Genomic DNA, 18,927 nt, shown 5'->3' with positions numbered 1-18,927 from the left:
TAGGTATACGCAACTTCATGTTTTCTCTTTGATAGAAACTTATATACATGTATGATACAGAATTTCTGTAAAAGCATAATCAAATCACAAGTTTTGTATTTTGGTTATTAAATTACGTAAATCCATTCTTTTGTTTGTTTAGAGTTCCATTTAGAGTTGTTGATTTCAAAATGTCATAAACAGGTCTTCATTGATTGGTATTCTACCTCTTAATGTATGTATACATATACAAGTCATGAAATCGAAATGCTACACTCGACCTCCTTCCCAGTAGTCAAATTCACAGGTTAATCAGATAAATATGTTATGCTACATGATAAACTCTAACCTGTTGTTATCACAACAGAAGATTTATTCACAGTAAATGATACACTCCCTTGCAGACCCTAAAAATTACCATCCAGACTCGCCTGTGAAAAGAACTTAGTGTAGACCCATCTCTGTTTTATCCATATTACAGGGGATAATTACCTTGGTAACGAGGCAAGATAGGTGATGGTGGTAGCGATGTCTTCGATGGAAACTTCTGAGGCTTGTGAAGGGAATGAGATGACTGGTCCACCATGCCTGTCCTTTCCACCTGAAAATAACATTGAGGACAAGAAAGGGAAAAGATAATGCCGTCATTTTGAGAGATCATTATAATAATAATAACCTGGGTGGAGAGTGGCAAATGTAGATTAATGTCTTGCCAAAGGACATCAGTGCCACGTATACCTTTTAATCACAAACAAGAAAGGCCTACATCCTGTGTTAAAAGCCAGAAGGTAATTATGTGTTCAAGTTTGTTATTGAACACCCTTCTGGCTCCAAACAGAGGACATGTAAAATCACTTGTTTCAATTTTGAAAGTATCTTTGGCTTTGCCTATTGAAGAATCAGAGTAAAAAAATTCACAGTTATGTGTTCAAGATGGGGTACAAGAGATGGGGTTTACATATTATATTATGTAGTGGTTTTGAAACACAGATTTCAGGTTCACTAAACAATACAATGAAAATGCTTTCTTTAGTAAATTACAGTAATGTAAAATAAACACAGAACACCCATCAAGGTCTATTGGCACTGGTTTCATTAACATTGCAATGTATGATCTGTAGTATAAATGTCCTTCATAAACCGGTATTTAAATGTCTCCTACAACAACTGAATTCCAAACATTCTCTTCTTTTTACACTTCTTGCATTCCGATTTCAAATCAATATGAAGCCTTTCAAACAAAACTATTTTAATCAGATCTTTGAATGATGGAGAACTGAAGGCTAATAGGGGTAATGGAGCAGGAAGCAATACTGCCAACTATTAGGCCTGTCCTCACTAGCTCGAGATTGCCAAATATCTCGCTATTTGAACTATCCCGATCGCAAACTATCCAGCTAATTTGCGTCTTCATCAGCCCAAAGTTGCAATTAGCGGGATATTTGGTCAGGATTGTCATCCCAAGATATCTTGGGATAGTTTGCAAAATATCCCACTATGCGTTTTCACCAGACCGAAGACTCGCCCTATGCGCTAACACTGAGCAAAATATCTTGAGCTAATTTCTCAAGGTCGAGATTCACGTTCCGAGGTTGAATCTTCGAGCTGATGAAGGCGCATTTGTAACTTCAGGATTATATTTCCCAAATCAGAAATAGCAGGCTATTTGGCAATCTCGAGATGATGAGGACGCGCCTATTGAGATTATTGTTTCCTGAAGCACTTTTACCCATTTTAGACTGGATTTTATTTGTTATGGTTCATGTATGGTTTCAACACCCTTGGTCCATTTAATTGGAACTATGTTTGGATTGAAAACATAGTACATATAATAATAGCTGATCTACAGGTATGCCTATATCCAACTTTTAATTTGTTTACAAAGTATTCTGGATGTTGACAGGAGAAGGGTTGTGTTTAATTATACAATTTTTGAAATGTCCTGTACACCTGTACATTTAAAATACATTCCATGTTGAATATAGCATAGTTTTATGATCAAATGATAAGAATTCTGCTCATACACGTAAGATCTGAATGGCCAGCATCGTACCTTGTAGTGGTACATGTACTGTATGACTGGGATCAAACTGTCTATATTTCACTCTGTTTCAGTTTTTTTATCAGTTTTTGCTTCAGCCTAAAATAGACCAACACTCCATCAACACCTGTACATATTTTTGCTTCATGATGGAGTAGATCATGAAAACAATTTGACTGTGAACTTATCTGCTATTCTTCATCATACACAACAATGACTTTCGTCATAATTCATTCACAATCCAATAATCAGCAGACAGCAAAAAGGGGGTCTGGCATAATACCAGAAAGAACTGAACCAAAAACCACATCACCCACAAGATGCATTCCACATTTTTGGGGGAATTTGCATACTTTTCATTTTCATTTTATTGTAGACTTGATTAAATACCAGATACCAAATGAACTTTAGGTACATGTAAGTGTGATATCACTTGTTAACTAAATACAAATAAATAATATTAAATACCCTTGAACTTACAATCAAACTTATCGACCAAACCTTTATACACTGTAAATTTACATATTCTTGATAAAAATATAAAATGAAGTTAAAGTAAAAATGTAATAAATTCAACAACAACATAAACAGCTTATTGAATTAAAAGCCTATATATTTTTTAATTAAATTAAACATAAAAAATTACAATGAATAGCTTTCTCTGTCATCGACTAATAACTTCCAGTTTATGGTACACTACATGTATGTAATGTAGCCTATTCCGGGGGGAGGGGGTACTCAAATTTGGTTTGGACGGGGGTGTGCAGCTGAAGCCTCAAAACCCCTACCTATATTTAAGGGTCATTTGGGGGATTTTTCTCAAAGTAAAGCCCATTTTTTTAAATTTTGAAAAAGCGGACCCATGTTTAAGGATATTTTTGTTAAAAATTGGACCCATTAGAGCGGCACACATGTCATGATGAAGAATCATGGTATTATTTCCAGTGAAAACAAAAGTATCTGGCTTTCAAGGTATCTCAAGTTTATTGCAATGACAATTCTATCTCAAAATGAAACAAAGTCAAGCAGCTGGTAGCATTCTGCATGCCCTTTGCACTTTGAACTTGGTGGATGAAAAACAAACTAAAGAAAGAGAATTTACAAGGCTAGCAACTTCAGTGTTTATTTCTTGTCTAACACAATTTACAAGAAAGCTGTTGCTAAGTAAAATTGCAATATCAAGCAAAAGTTCATAAGTTCAATCTCTTCTTGCTAACCTCATAACTGATAAATAATATTTAAAATATTAATATATGTTGTTCAGACTTTCGATTCTAAGCATTGCAATTTTCATCATGTTATTGCCATTATGTTTTGCATTTTGGCATTTTGACTTTTTTTTTTCCTTTTAAAATCCTTTAGGAAGTTCTTTTAAAATGTAACCTTTTAAACTTCTCAACTCACTGACTTCTTTTGTATATGGCAAACAAAACACAGGGTGAAGAGTTTAAAACCCTTTTCTTTCAGACGAGTTATAACTTCACTAGAGAGAGACTAAAGAGATCATAATAGATCACATAGATCACAGAAAAAAAGAGATCGGTTGTGATGACAACCAGACCAAAGAGACAAGAAAAACGTGGCTTATTCAGGTAATACAATCTTTTTTTCTTTGGGGAGTTATAAGCTGCCATTTGAGAAGGGTTGGGGCATCGTGATGTAAAAGTGTGCTATAAACCAGGGGGGTTTGCGTCAAAATATTAAAGGTAAAGACCAGTATTGGAAACGCCCCAATTTCAAAAAATGAAATGTAAGCTCTCATTACCAATCATGTGAAAGAATATGTTTTGACTAATACATGATGATAAAAAATTTGCCGGGGAACCGCCTACTAATTCATATATTTGGTAAATTTGTTTCTCTCATGGTCTGTGGGAGATATAGGGTAGTCCCATATACATCTTTCTGTGTATAGTGCTTGTAACTTAACGAAGAATGGGCCAAATTTCTTATCATTTTGATGATTCCAGAACCTTGCAAATGCTAGATGCTAGATGATTAACCTTTTCTGATCGATTCCACAACGTTTCTTTCACAATGCAATCGCATGACCATAACTGGTCTTTACCTTTAAGGGCAATGTAACTATACTCTTAGGGCTATTTTGGTACTTTAGATCTAAATTGTTTTCTATTCTTGTTTTTTGTCGCCTCAACAGGCTCTGCAAATCCATCAAAAACTTAGTCCAAAAGAAGATGAAGACTGGGAAAGACGGAGGACCATGATGGCTATTTCAGTAGCTCCAGACACACAGTAGCCTGAGCACCCATTAATTTGAGCTAGACTGCAATTCTTTAGGTAAAATGATAATAATAATTCTAATGTCAGTTTGAACTTTATGAAAATGATCACCTGGCCAGAGCCAGAAGGGCATTAAGTCATACACACACATAGAGCTAACAGCCTTCTGTCTCTCTTCAGATGGCAGGCCTAGAACTGTTTCCTAGCCCTATAGAGCGTTTCATCTAGAGAAGTTCAATCCATGACAGAACTGTTGTTGATACCAGTCTATTCAAAAATCGGAATTGAAAGAGACTAAAGTATGACCTCTAGACCCTTTGTCAAAAAGAATGTCATTATCTTCCTATTCAATGGGACGGCGTGCCTTCATCAACAATGACAGAAATAAACAAGTTTTTGAATAAAATTGGATGAAAGATTGAAGTACATTATGTTGGTACAGAGTTTGCATACAGAAGAAAATATCAGGGCTCTAAATGCATAAGTCAAGGCTCAGGTCAGGAGCATTCAACACACATGTTTCTTAAGGATTTAGCAATATATTTCCACATTCAAAAAATGTATTTTATGAGACAATTTGGTCTGTTTTCATTCTACTTTTTTTATTAACCCTCTAACTCTTTCATTTAGTTTGGGAGGAAATGTCTTTATTCTATTCTTATTTTCTTTTTGCATTTGAAAATAAACCTCATATGATAAGTCCTAAACACCAAGGGCATTATAACCAAGAAAAGAAATGCAAAGGACAAACAAAATTTATGAATAAAATCAGTAGAAAATTATACCAATTTTATGACATACATGTAATTCTCTATGTGGATGGAAGACAAACTTTAAAAGAAGAAAATAAACATTTGACTTACACTGTAACAGGTTACATTCTTTAGAATTCCCTAAGAATGTCCTTAATTCCGATTATGATAGAATAAGTGCAAAATAAGCTGGAGAAACTTGGGGAAATTATTATAGTAGACTTCAATTTTTTTTATTTTAGGAATTCTCAATATCTAGTGGGTTTATTTTTCTTTTGAAACATAATAATCTGAGAGTTACAATAACCAAAACAAAATTGAAATGCAGGTTGAAAGTTACACAAATAGTAGTTGGTTCTTCAAGCATGCCATGAAACATGTGCTCACTACAATACAATTTACACCTGAGAAGAAAGAGCACTTTCTTTCTTCCAATATAACTTGAGGTCAAACCGTCAAAGCTCTTTCTTTTGTCATTCAGACTTTGAGGGTCAACGTACCCTCCCCCCCCCCCCCCCTTCCTACACTCTTACTTATTATTTCTTGAGCTGTGATTGTTAATGCCTTGCTTTATATGGCCAGATTACAAAGGATTAAGGCTATTTGAGTAGGGTCCTCGTCATAACAAAAGAGTGCTCAGGGTATGCATGTCCCATGTACACTCTTGCTGTGCTATTGTTCACCAAATCCCCCTTTTTAACAGATTTAGAGGGCTTTTGTTGACAAAGCTATGAGTAAAACTAAACTGGGGACAGTTATGTGATAAGGAAGGAGAATTAATTATCCCACATGTAAACCTACAGTATATATTAACATACATGTATGTACAATCAGTGAATTGTAATAGATATTCTAAAATACAAGTACAAGTAATAATGTCCATACAGTGTCCATGTGAATGTACACTGGCTAGTATTACATGAAGAAAAAAGAAAAAATAAGCAGACATCAACTTGTATTTTGTAGATCTTGTATGGCAGAGGAAATAAAATTCCATACATGTATGCTTGGTTGTTACTTGAAGTATTTCTAAGCCTGACTCATATTTTATTTTAGTGTCAACAAATAATTATTGAAAATAGGGATCCTTTCAAAGTTTAAGAACTCTCTTGGCTGTACCCACGCATGCACTCTTGCAATGAATCCAGCCCTGAAGTGAACCTACGCATACATTCCAGAAGACATCATATGTCAGGTTACTCATAAAACACCCACTCACAAGCAGACTACATGTAGCAAAACAATATGTAATAACTATATGTAATCTCTTACAATCTGTGTGTACATCTTCTTTTGTTTAACCATGTACACTTCACCTTGAGAAAGAGGCAGCTGATAACATGATGTCTTTTAATTCTACATCATATGCTCTGACAAATTACTCCTCAATTGGTCAAAGTCCTACACTACTGCTAGCAATATTCCTTCCTTTAACCCTGGACCAAACACTACACTAATGACTAAAGTGTGAAATGATAATTCAAACCCTAACCTACCGGTAATGTAAAATCTAATTGCAACCATTACCCTAGTACAGTGCACCCTTGATGAAAGCCCTAAGCAAGTTCACATTCATTGTACCTGTAACTTTGTTGGTTAGGATAGAAGCAATAAAATAACACACCTTGAATGCATTTAACTCAATTTCCATGATAAAATCATCTGTACAGTAATCAATAAAATCCCTTATTTGTAAGATCATGTATGAATATCAAATTTATTCAGTGTACAGTGAACCATGGACAAATGTAGTCTTTGTGTGAACTGGGAAGGTATAAAAGGGCTCACATTTACACAAGATCACCTCATCTCCCAACAACTGGAATTACTTCCAGCTTTGATTTGCTGCACCTCCGTTAAAACATACAAAGTATACACTTGAGCGCTAGACCTGTTTTCATTCTGAGTGATGTGTCACACCTGAGTAAATATACAAGTGATGTATGGTCTCTCAAGAGCAAGTATAGGTAGGAGTGAGGGAAGATGATGATACCTATCAGATTTTCAGTTCAAACTTCAAAGTAACTGTTCATGTCGGCTGTAAAAATCTTCTGCTGAGAGCCAAAGGAAGTTGGTTCTTTTTATCAAATAGGAGTTAATATCCTTCTGGCTCCGAACGGATGATAGGGTCTCTAAAAGGCATTGACACAGAATTAAAGACCTTCTCGGCTCTGAACAAACGGTATCATAACCCATTACTATGAAGTTTAGTACATGTATGATATGTCTACAAGACCAAGGTTGTTTCGCAAGCCCCCTGAAAAGTTTTTCCTCCCATCTTCCTGGTCTGACTGTTCACAAGACTGATGTCCCATAGACAGACAGGCAGCTCAAGAAACCAACATGTTTTTTTTCTTCAGACATTCTAACATATTTTCTGAGGATTTAAGAGACAGTTTTGGTCTCGTGGGCAGATGGTCTGCTAGGATGTCCTATCCCTTCTCATCCTTCCCTTATTTGTTATAAATCGATTAGCACAGTACCACAATACATCATGAATTTTATTCCTAAATAGGACCAAGTCAACCTTGCAAAGGGTTGAGCAGCATTTTCCATTTTACAAAACCCATCCAGCATTTTATCACACCTGTGGCCCCTCCTCCTCTTTTGAGTGAGTGGATTACGCAGCAATCCTATGAATAGCACAATACCGATCTTAATACATTTGTCATTTATTTGGCACCCAAAACAAAAAGTTTTCCATAGCTGACTACATCATAAACTGTCATTTTTTTTTCACAAACATCTGCCCACGTATCTGCCTGTCTGATACACTTCTGACAAACTTTAATCGGGTCACCAGTGCGTCTTACCTGACAAATATGCTAGCCTTGACTTCAACAAGTCTTTGATCTCTGCAGCTTGCATCACTGGAGCTGAAAATTGAGAGAGAGGAAATATAAAAACCGATTCATACAGATTAGAATGACATCTTCACATACACAACTCACGTCAGAGGGTACCAAAAGTAAACATATCAGTTTTTTAAATTCTTATGCTTCAAGTACAATAGCTGGGTTTATTATAGGCTGGAGTGGAAAAACACATTTATCTCTTAATTTTAAAATCAATTCAGTTCTAAAATAACTTTACACTATATGCAGGCCTCCTACAAGATTGTTGACTACCAAATAAGCATTGGGGGGGGGGGGGGACGTGCAACAAACCTGACATATTCACAGAGAATTTTTTTTTTTTAATTCCAATTACATGACAACATTTCCAATACTATAAAGTGTTTTACCAATCTGCCGTACCATTTTGATTGGATTAATACAGTATATATGAAATCGTGGGATTGATTATTTAATTTTTATGTCATTTTCTTTTACAACTTCACCTATCAAGACAACTCAGTGACTATTAAAAATCTATTATAACCATTGCCCCACATTGGGCCTCATAACATAGCTACCAAGGAACATCCACCATCAATTCAAATTATGGTCCTAACAAGACCATGCACTTGTCTGCAGACCCAAGAGACACGATCGGCCCATTTAAAAATCTCACATCTGAAATGTCAAGAAGATGAACGAGGATTGGAGAATTTTATATCCAGACACGCAGCAGCGCATCCCAGCCCAGGCCTAATCTGAGTTCATTGCTCAAGGTATAGACTGTTATGTGCTTGGCATTCCATTAGCACATACAGGCAGGACAAACTTGGTATGCTAATTGAGTTGGGGCGTTTTAGAATCTGAAGTAGTCAAGAAATACATGTACAAGTACATAATGAAAGTAGATCTGAGTGAGCATCATTATAGACTTGAATATATTCTAATATTTAACATTTTAATTTCAGTTTCTTACTGATAGATTTGATAATGCACCGAATCTTTAGTGCTTGAATTTGTGCACAACAAAGTATAAGATGCATCCCATCTCCTTCTTTTTTTTCAAATAATATAGTTCAAATTTCCAGCAAAAAGTAGAAGTCATCTTAAATAATTTGGATGCAGCTGTTGAAGGTTGAACTTACCAAAAATGAGCAAAAATGTTCATTGTACACAAAAAGAAAAGACTAAAAGAAAGTTTATCATTAATCAATTTTCAATGTAACAATTACTGTTCAAACAATTCATCTTAACAGGTTTGCTCTGACACTGGTAGCTAAACATAGTGGCATATTATTTCCTCTCCTGTACAAATGCGTACATGCTGATTTATCACATTTCCTATTTCAATATTTTCATTGTTGTTTTTACTTGACACAACTTGGGACAGTTTAACTTTGTTGGTTCTCACGATTGTTTGAGGAATTACAAATTACACATTACAATTGAATATCCTCCTTTGACCCACATTCTATCAATTCAATATGCATGCACAGGTGAACAGGAATTTGTATTTAACAACAACAAAACATCTTTAAAGTTTAACAGATAAATTTAGCAAAGTGGGTTCATATCCAGCTACTGTTTTTCAAAACATAAATTGACATCACAAAGTCATGTTTACGAACTCTATGTCAGAAAGAGAAAGAAAGGTGTTTCATATCAGATTTTAAAACACTCTGATAATCTTTTACACAGCAACACAAGTATTTCGGCTGCCATCAGTCATTACATGTAGTCAATGTAGCTCTGCAAATTTATTGTAATGCATTGACAACAAATTATAGTATTAAATTTGTCCTATCGTATTATAGATGAACTTAAAACTTTTTATTTGTTAAAACCACAACAAAGTAAAATGATAGAGGTACACATAGTTAAGTGAAGTGAAAATGAAATTGAAATGTAAATGTACTCATTCATTTGGGCTATGACAGATAGAATGAAATATTTTAATCACTCAAGTCAATATATTTCAGAAAATCTCATGTGTAGAGAATAATACCTGGGAGCTTCATGCCAAGACATTGTGATGTTGATCTAGACCAGCCATACATCGCCATTTCTCCTCTCCCTTATCCTCCTCAATGAAGGGCCTTGGAAGATTTCTGAGTTAATCAATACAGTTTAAAGTTGCCCTTGCACATTCCACCAATGAATGTTCAGTATGGACAGCTCATACCGGTCTGTTATTTCCATTGTAATACATGTACACTTGACAAACTGAAAGATAACATTATGTTAAAGTTTGACAACATTTCATATCCAGTTTAAGTTTCCATCTTCTGGGTTACTTAAAGGGTGGGATGAGATAAAGAAGATAATGAAATAGGAGAGATGGGACACAGCTTTAATAGCCAAAGTACACATGAAGCAAAGTGTCTAGAAGTAATTGCTATGATTTATGACATTGATTTGTCACCATCTCAGTGATCAGTCAATTACTACACCACCTCAAGGTGATCTAGTCCATTAGTAAGTTATCATTCCTCTATGCTGGAAACCCGATGGACTGGATATGGATGGACAGAAACACTGAGATAAACCAAATCATTAATAGCAAGATTAATCCCTCAGCAGGGAAATTCCAGAAAGAAAGAAATCAAAGAAGAACATGGTGGGGAAACAGATATTGATTTCATCCTCCAAGTCCAGGGTTCCTCGGTGAAGAAACAGGCACTGGCTGTAATCAACTGCTCATTTAACTCCAGGGGGTCAAGTACAGAGAGAAAGCAGAAAGGCGTCGGACACCTCATCCCCAAGACAAAACACTCTTATTCCCAAAACGCCTGTCTTCCTGTGACAGCAGGACCTCCAAGAAAACCAAGCGCCAACAACTGCAATCAAGATGGAACTACGAGAAGAAGATGGCACTGAAATGGAGACACAGACGGTCTCGGTTAACAGCGGGCGGTCCAGACGATGATGATGATGATGAGCCCGTAGAGATGCTTTCTTGTGTAAGGTGATAAGATGCGGACGGATGATGTAGGATGAGAGATAGGGAGATGTCGACATGACAAGTATTATGTACAGTTCATGTAAACTGTATAGTCTTACTTCCAGTTCGTTTACATCTTCATATGATAGGAAGGATCCAATCTCATTGCATGTGCATCGTCTGGATATTTCTCTCTCCCAGTTCATCTTTATCTCTCTCTCTCTTTCCCATTTTCTCCACCCCCCCCCCCCTCTCCCTCTCTCTCTCCCATATTCTCCATCCTTCCCCCCTCTCTCTCTCCTTCTCCCATTTTCTCCATCCCCTCTTCTACCCCCTCCCTCTCCCTCTCTCTCTCTGTCTCTCTTTTTCGGTCTCTTGCATTCTCTGTTGAACTCTAACTCTTCCTCTCAATCCTATCATCTATCACTCCTGCCAGTCATTCTATAAGTCCTCAACCATCCATTTTCATTGTCTGCTTTTAGCCCTTCAACTTTCTGTAACTCTGAACGTATTTCTTAGCTAAGCCTAATTCTTTCCTCTAATTACCTTGCATCATATCGTCGCTGTTTTCACGAAGTGACGGTAGTGAAAAAAAATTGCATTCACTTTGCGTGACGATTTTCCTCACTACCGTCACTTCGTGAAAACAAGGACGATATCTGTAAGCATCAGTTGTATCCCACATGAACTACTGTTTGCTTCAAAGAAACATACCTTATAAATAATTATTTCAGACCTACAAAGCTACCTAATAATAAACAGTCAGTATGCAGTGAAATGTCAGGAGCAGTAGTAGGGTAAATGGACCTCAATCCATGGGATGATTCAAATTTAAAGGATGGAATCTCTTTGAGTTATAGATATGCACACTGCACACAGCAACAGGCATATCAAGTTCAACCCTGCCCTACATGGTGGCTACAGAGATTTTTCAAAAGTTGTAGGCTCACAATTCACCATCATTGTTCTTCTAACATGTGTATTGCAATCATTATTTGAATTAGTATTAGAGTTATTGTTCTCTCCAGGAATTTAAATGCTTAAAAAATTCTACAGTAGACCTGAATATGAACATTACATATACACAATATACGTAATACAGCATCAATAGTATCTTATGTGGAACTCTTACATTTGATATTAGGTGAAAAAAAATCAAAATAATTTTTTTTATAACCTTTCACAATTTCTATTGTGATAAATGCTTGTTCATGTACTTGTACAATGCTTGGCATATAATTGTAATGAACCACTTGAGTCTCTCAATCAAGCATGCATCATATATTGAGTCATGTTTGCATACTTGCAGGGATCCACAACATGCCTAGATATAGGCCTATACACGAACAGGACTAAATCTGGGATAAGGTAGGAGATTAAATACAAACAACTCACTAAGTTAATGAGTGACAGAGTTCTCCTGATAATAACCACACCTAAACAACATGGAATAAATACATGCTTACTACAAAGGCAAAGACATAGAAATACTCCACTGTAATGAATCATTTTACAAATATTCAAATTTTGTGCAGATTTATCTTAATTCCATGCAACACAAGCCTTGCCTGGCATAGCCCCAGCTGAGTTTTACTGACCAAGCAATCTTTTCATGGGCCTGTCTTATTGTATCACAATCTATATACCTCAATTTTAAGGTTAAAGCACATAAAACATTTCAGTTTATTTCTAACATGTGTAAATATTTTTTGAGTGTCATTTTGTTCTTTGAAGTTTCTTATATACCTGTAGCCCTATCGAGATGTACTTTTGCACCTGAAAATAAAATTTCTTACATACTACATGTACCTAGAACTAACACAATTGGTATAATAATTTCCTTTGATGAAAAGGTTTGTCCATGAAATTCAGAGGAAATGGAAATTTTGTTTATTTTGTTACTTTATAATCATGCATGTTGAGAACCTCAGATATACATGTACATGTAGGCCCTGCCTTTAGGTTTAAAAAACACAAATTTAGATGTGTCTACTTTTATACTGGCACATTTGGTTTCCCTTAGGCATGCTGGATAATAGCACCTTACAGACTGCAAGTCACCATCAAACCCAACCTCCATCTCATGAAACGAGCAAAAGTTTAATTCATTTTGCTTCCAAAAGTACAGGAAAAGTTACAAAACAATGTCAAAGTCCTTTCTAAAAAGCTGTCAAAACAGCTTCCTCACTGTTGAAAGTAAGGTAAGTTTAGATGGCAAGTAATACACAGAATTATAGATCTAAGATTTTATAAAAAAAAAAACATTTAAAAACAGTACTTGACTTAAATCTTCAGAGTCGGACAGACATAATGTTTGATCTATGCACATTGCCACATTGGCTTCCATTCATTTGCATATACCTGAATGGCGTTGGGACATTATGACAGCAAACACTCCAATGCACTTTTTAATCAAAATTTACAGTTTACATAAATGGTCCTCCATTTTGTCTAAAACTTACTTTTGCCGAGGAATGATATGCTACTTCCAGGAGAGAGTGAGCTAGCGAGGTTCAAAGAGTAATCCAAGGTGCCGGCCGATCCGTTAGACGAAACGCCCGACATGGCACTGACGCTAGACGAGTAGCGGTCTCCACGAGACCGACGACTTGCCATCTTGTTCTCTGAAAGGTTAGACAGAGAAATGAAGAACTCATCAAATGTCTGTTAATGAAGCTAATTGGAAGATAGTACACAGAAGCAATCCCTTTAATACACAAATCAATGGTAAAGGAGTGGTCTATAGGCATGTTCCCACTTTGCATATAATCCCTTTGACATACATGTATACTGTAGCAATGCTTCTTTTGACATGGTTTAAAACATCCATTGGGAGGAAATTCTCTACACTGTACAAAGTCTAACTTTTATTGAATGTCTGCAACATACAAGTACATACAGTATAACATTTATTTTCTCTTTAATTTTAACAACATTGCATCCACTTTCAAAGATATAAGAGGGAATAAGCATTAACAAATATTAAAATATAATAATAATAATAATAATAATAATAATAATACATAACATTTATTAGGCGCTTAATACTGATGTTTCTAAGCGCACAGTGTTCTGATTAAGAGAAGACTATAACCCGTAGAATTAAATTAGAAGAAAAAGCAAAAATACAAAAGTAACATAGATAAGGTAAGAAAAACAGTGGCAATCAACTAAATAAAGACAAATATGGTGCGCACCTCAATTGACCGACGCACAACTGCAATTTACAATTTGAAAAGATAGGTTTTGAGTAGAGATTTGAATTGAGATACAGAGGGGGCGCAGTGAATAAAGGCGGGCAGTTTGTTCCAGAGAGCGGGGGCAATAACTGAAAAGGCGCGGTCACCATACCGGGTGTTAGTGCGGGGTCCAGGTGTTAACAGTAATGTGGAAGATGAACGAAGTGTTCGTGACGACGTACGGGAACGTAAGGATATGAGATCGGAAAGGTAAGAGGGGGCTAAGCCATTGATAGCTTTGTAGCACAGGAGAAGAATTTTGAAGGATATGCGGTGGTGAATTTTAAGCCAATGTAGTGAGTTCAATATTGGAGTTATGTGCTCTGATTTACGCGATATCAATGCCAATGAGTGAGTTACAATATTGAAATTGATCAGAGGCTAAAATTTCACCTACAGTCATTGTGTGTATATTTACTTCAAAATTTAAAAAAAAAAGAATTTGATTTCATGTTGTAGTAGTGAATTATACATATTTTCATAGTTAATTACTATTATACATAGTTTGGTACACGTATGAACATGGACCTACTATATGTCAGTAGTATGTCCATGGTCTGAATGCACCCTCTAAAGAAGAAGCATGCATGGTACATTCTTAGTGAGTGAAGATAAATAATGTGACAATCTTTTTGTTTTCTTATCAGAATTAAGACAAGGTATTTGATAAGAGGATTAAAGAAATATCAGGATCAATTTGGCAGAATTTTTTTTTTTTTTTTATTGAATTGGTCTAGAATTTCCAGCTTGTAAGGAAACTGGAGTAGGGTACATGTAGCTTCTGGGCTAAGGATATTGACAGCTTTTTCTTATGCATTTTCCTTTTTTTTCCCCCTTTTTTTTGTTTTTTTTTGCTGAATACTATAAAATAAACATCCGTCATGCCTCAGTCTGTCAAATGTGTCTTTTCTAACATTTTACAAGATTGATGTACATGTATTGTTAATTTGAAGGTATTATTTATCACAATACAGTAAGAATAACAAGAAAATAACATGAAGATTTGAAACAAGCTTCGCCTCCTCCTCCTCCTCCTCCTCCTCCTCCTCCTCCTCCTCCACCTCCTTCTTTTTCTTCTTCTTCTTCTTCTCCTTCCTCTTATTATCCTTCTTCCAGTTCAACGTACAGTCCACCTCAGGTGAATACTAAATAATGAAAACAACTAAACTAACCATATCACTGCACAGTAGGGGTAGATTCCAACTACCACTGCCCAATTAAGCCCATTTAACACCATTTATAATTAGACCTAAACTAAATAACAATAAAATTAGACAATTCTCTGGTTACACATGTAGTATTGTATATACTCCCGATGCATTTGCCTGGTAATTATTTCTTTACAACCATGTTCCTTTTTATCTCTCAAACAATGTTTGATAGCAGACGACTCCATTTATATTGGCTCAAAACGCTTGAGTGCACAGGCTCTAAACACATTGATCCCAACCCGACTGTACAGGCACAAAACAAGCTCGAGCTAGAACAACACTTTACTAGTATCGTAACTGTACAACTTCAGAATTGAAGAAATAAAAGGGTAGATCGTGCAAGCGTAATAGTTTAACACATTTACGATAAATTTTCATTTATCTTATTAATGCTAAACTTTCAAGAGCCATTCCAAGACACATAAATTCTGAAATGAGTGACTAATTTGGACGCAAGTCCAGACCAACCTGTTGACTAAAACTTCTCGGCCTCTCCCTGTCCTCTTCTCGATATCATCTTTTCGGGTCTAAACACAGTCTTAAGTTTCTGCTTTAATCCCAAATTAAAGCAAATATCTCCTCTACCCCTGCTGAATGTTCAAAATTAACTGGAACTTGTTGACATTCAGACAAGTTTTTCGATTGATGTCAAAATATAGTCCTCAAATTGGTGGTGATCGCTCGTACATGTACTTGTTCGCGATCGCTATTGCCGTCTGCAGTACTGTTCGAGTATGACTCTACTTTCGGTTAGCCCGCGCATAAAAGCACCAACTCCCGCTGTGTGTATTCTTGTGTGTGTTCAATCGACCGCTGTTTGTTTTGTACAGTGAGGTGACTTGATGCGGCGAACACATGTACATGAGGAGTTGTCAAAAGTTTTGTAGGGGTAATAGAGGGGCGTGGTCCGTGGTATTGGAATCGACGGCGGTACATGGCTTCATTATTGAGCGCGTGCTCATGGCCGTGATTTTGAAAAACCGAATTTTTAAAAGGTTTTCCATCTCATTATATTCTTCATTCTCAGTATGTCACCAATAATGACATTTTCAACCACCAGTTTTTCTTGCATACATTCTCTGAATTTTGTTTGTAAGGGGTGTATAGTTTATTATCGAGAAACTTAAATAACATTATAAAGTAAATCATGGAACGGTTGATCATGTGTATATTTTTTCACAATTCTCCTTTCACTCAAATATCCGTGTTCACATTGAGCCACACCGCATTTTGATTTTGTCATTTAAATTGTATGTTCTTACGACGACTCAAGTCTACAGTATTGCAAAATCTATTTGTTTAGGTTAATTTGACCACTTTTTATAAAGAATGTGTATTAAATACATTCGTGGTACAACTTCAAACAGAATGCGTATTCAAATATATCACTATAATAAACTTTTCATTTGTACTTTACATCAGGAAGTAATATTGAGAGTGTGAGACCTACGACCGAACTCCAGCCACCCCCCCCCCCATATCCTCCACGGCTGGATATTAAATATCGAGTGTATTGTCAAAAGGTACACATGATGATATTTAGAGATCTCATCCAAGGTCTATCCCGTTATATAATAGCAATGCAGGCGAATTTATTATTGAAAATAAATGTTCCCATATTTTTTACATCAATATTAATGACTGATTAACTCACTTTCACACATCTTTGTGTGATCCCATAAGCATATGAGTGTGTACAGTGCTCTCCAGTGAGTTTGATATTCAGCACGATGTAATAATATATCAATGTAAAAAATAAAAATAAAAATATTTGTTTACTTCATCAACCTAATTAGCAAAACTAAAATGTTCAATATATCAGAAAAATGATTCAAAAATAAAAACAAATGATATTAGTCTAATACCTCCAAACGAACAATATACGATATGATCGTCAGTCATATGGATTGTGTTTTTTTTTCTCTGAAAAAATGCATACCGGTACCTCCGTATGAAAACACGAGAGAATTAAACGAAAAAGAAAGCAGAACAGTCAAAAGATGGCTCTGAATGGACTAACGCAATAGCGCCAGCTCCGTTCATTGGCAAGTCAATCGTGTATCTGGGTTGTCGTGTACTCTCCCTTCTTATCTGCGTGAAAAATGAATAATTTTCATTAGTTATATTTAGGGGCGGCGATTTATTTTCATGACCAGGGAGGGGGTGTAATGCGAGGGAAACTCTGTATTCCGTGGGTATCACGGTGATACCAACAGAATACAGATTTTCTGCAATATTTACTCGTACGTTTTGCTGGATAAAAAAGGGCACCTACAAAGGGAGACCTCGAAGTGAGAATATACCTATTTTAGACATTGGAACATGTACATGTATATACCAGTGGCGGATCCAGGGGGGGGGGGGGGGGGGGGGGGGGGGGGGGGGGGGGGGGGGGGGGGGGGGGGGGGGGGGGGGGCCTGCCCCCCCCCCCCCCCTTGAGAAAAAAACCATGTAAAAACACGTGATTTTTACCGTTTGGGGGGGGGTTGGACCCCCCCCCCCCCCACCCTGACGCTCAAGGGGGAGGGGGTGCACATTTTTAATTTTTTCGTGGAAAAAAAATGTGCTCACTAAATGTGCTCTACTACTAATCATAGTTTGTTTCGCTTGTTTGTTTCGCTGGTGTGTTTGTTATTTTGAATTCAACGTGAAACGGAGAAGAAAAAAAAATAAAAGTAATTGAAACTCTCAATTACTTTTATTCCAAATGTAATGCATTCTAGCCAATCATAAACAAATATTTTGTGTGCCCATGCCTTGAGCCATAATGCATGGCCTTACAGAGGATTTTTTTATGTTGGGGACTGGGGTCAAAATGCAATGAATTATTGATAATTTATTGCATTTTCTTTGTTTTTGTTTTTTATATTTGTGCGAACTGCCCCCTATCCGAGCCCACGCTGCGTACAGTCATGGTTCAGTGGCAAAGCAATGGCCTCGTAACTGTGAGGCCCCAGGATCAAAACCGTGTCGATGTGCCATATTAGTGCCCTTTTGTGTGGCATTAACCCTCATTACTGTCATTTATGACTTAAGGGCGTAGGTCCCCTAGTTTATAAGCATAGTAGCATACACATTCTTTAGTAGTCACGCAAAGCAAACACTGGCAAATTATTATTCAATAAAATCTGAGAATGTATACCATTATCTAGATCTATTAGGAATAAATCATTGTCAAAATAATTCCGTAAAATTGGGGTAAAAAAAAAATATTCCAATTATATGAGCGACAGGGTAATTCAAAGTAATGGAAACGTGAATAAAAGTTCTGCCATCAATTTATTGCCAGTCAAAATCTACACTCCTTGGGTACCAGCTACCAGGATTTCCGAAATATGCAAGTAAAACCTAAGCCTACCAATTAAAAAGTTATTACAGATCAAAAGTGTCAGGTTTTTTTTACACCCAGTATTTTTAAATACCATTGGGTGTATCGTTGAAAGAGGTTTCCGTTTGTATTTTAAAGATACCAAACCCATCCTTTTTTCCCCGATAACACCACGAATGTTATTTGATTCAAGATAAATCCTGTTAATCATGTTATACATTGTAAAGTGCCCTGTCAAAAATATACCTACATCTAGCAAGGCACCATGTTTAGTAATTAATATTCTGTGCATTAATAGACCGAAGATCACTTGGTTTATTTAGGAAAATACAAATTGTTTAGTCGTTTGATAACATCA

The 18,927-nt window shown here is 36.3% G+C and overlaps 1 protein-coding gene across 2 annotated transcripts in view; it reads right to left on the bottom strand.

Moving 5' to 3' along the window:
- Positions 1–16,063, bottom strand: part of LOC587668 (titin) — a 174,881-nt gene extending 158,818 nt beyond the window's left edge. For both annotated transcript variants that reach the window (XM_030974183.1, XM_030974184.1), the window contains exons 1-4: positions 15,710–16,063; positions 13,254–13,415; positions 7,827–7,889; positions 472–580 (exon numbers count right to left, since the gene is read on the bottom strand). In XM_030974183.1, coding sequence (XP_030830043.1) covers positions 472–580; positions 7,827–7,889; positions 13,254–13,407 — 326 coding nt within the window. In that variant the 5' untranslated portion in view covers positions 13,408–13,415; positions 15,710–16,063. The remainder of the gene's footprint in view (positions 1–471; positions 581–7,826; positions 7,890–13,253; positions 13,416–15,709) is intronic.
- Between the last annotated feature and the right edge of the window lie 2,864 nt (positions 16,064–18,927).

This window comes from Strongylocentrotus purpuratus, unplaced genomic scaffold (genome assembly GCF_000002235.5).
Source record: "Strongylocentrotus purpuratus isolate Spur 01 unplaced genomic scaffold, Spur_5.0 spur5_scaffold_7, whole genome shotgun sequence".
NCBI classification, from domain to species: Eukaryota; Metazoa; Echinodermata; class Echinoidea; order Camarodonta; family Strongylocentrotidae; genus Strongylocentrotus; species Strongylocentrotus purpuratus.
This window is presented reverse-complemented; position numbering and strand designations above follow the sequence as displayed.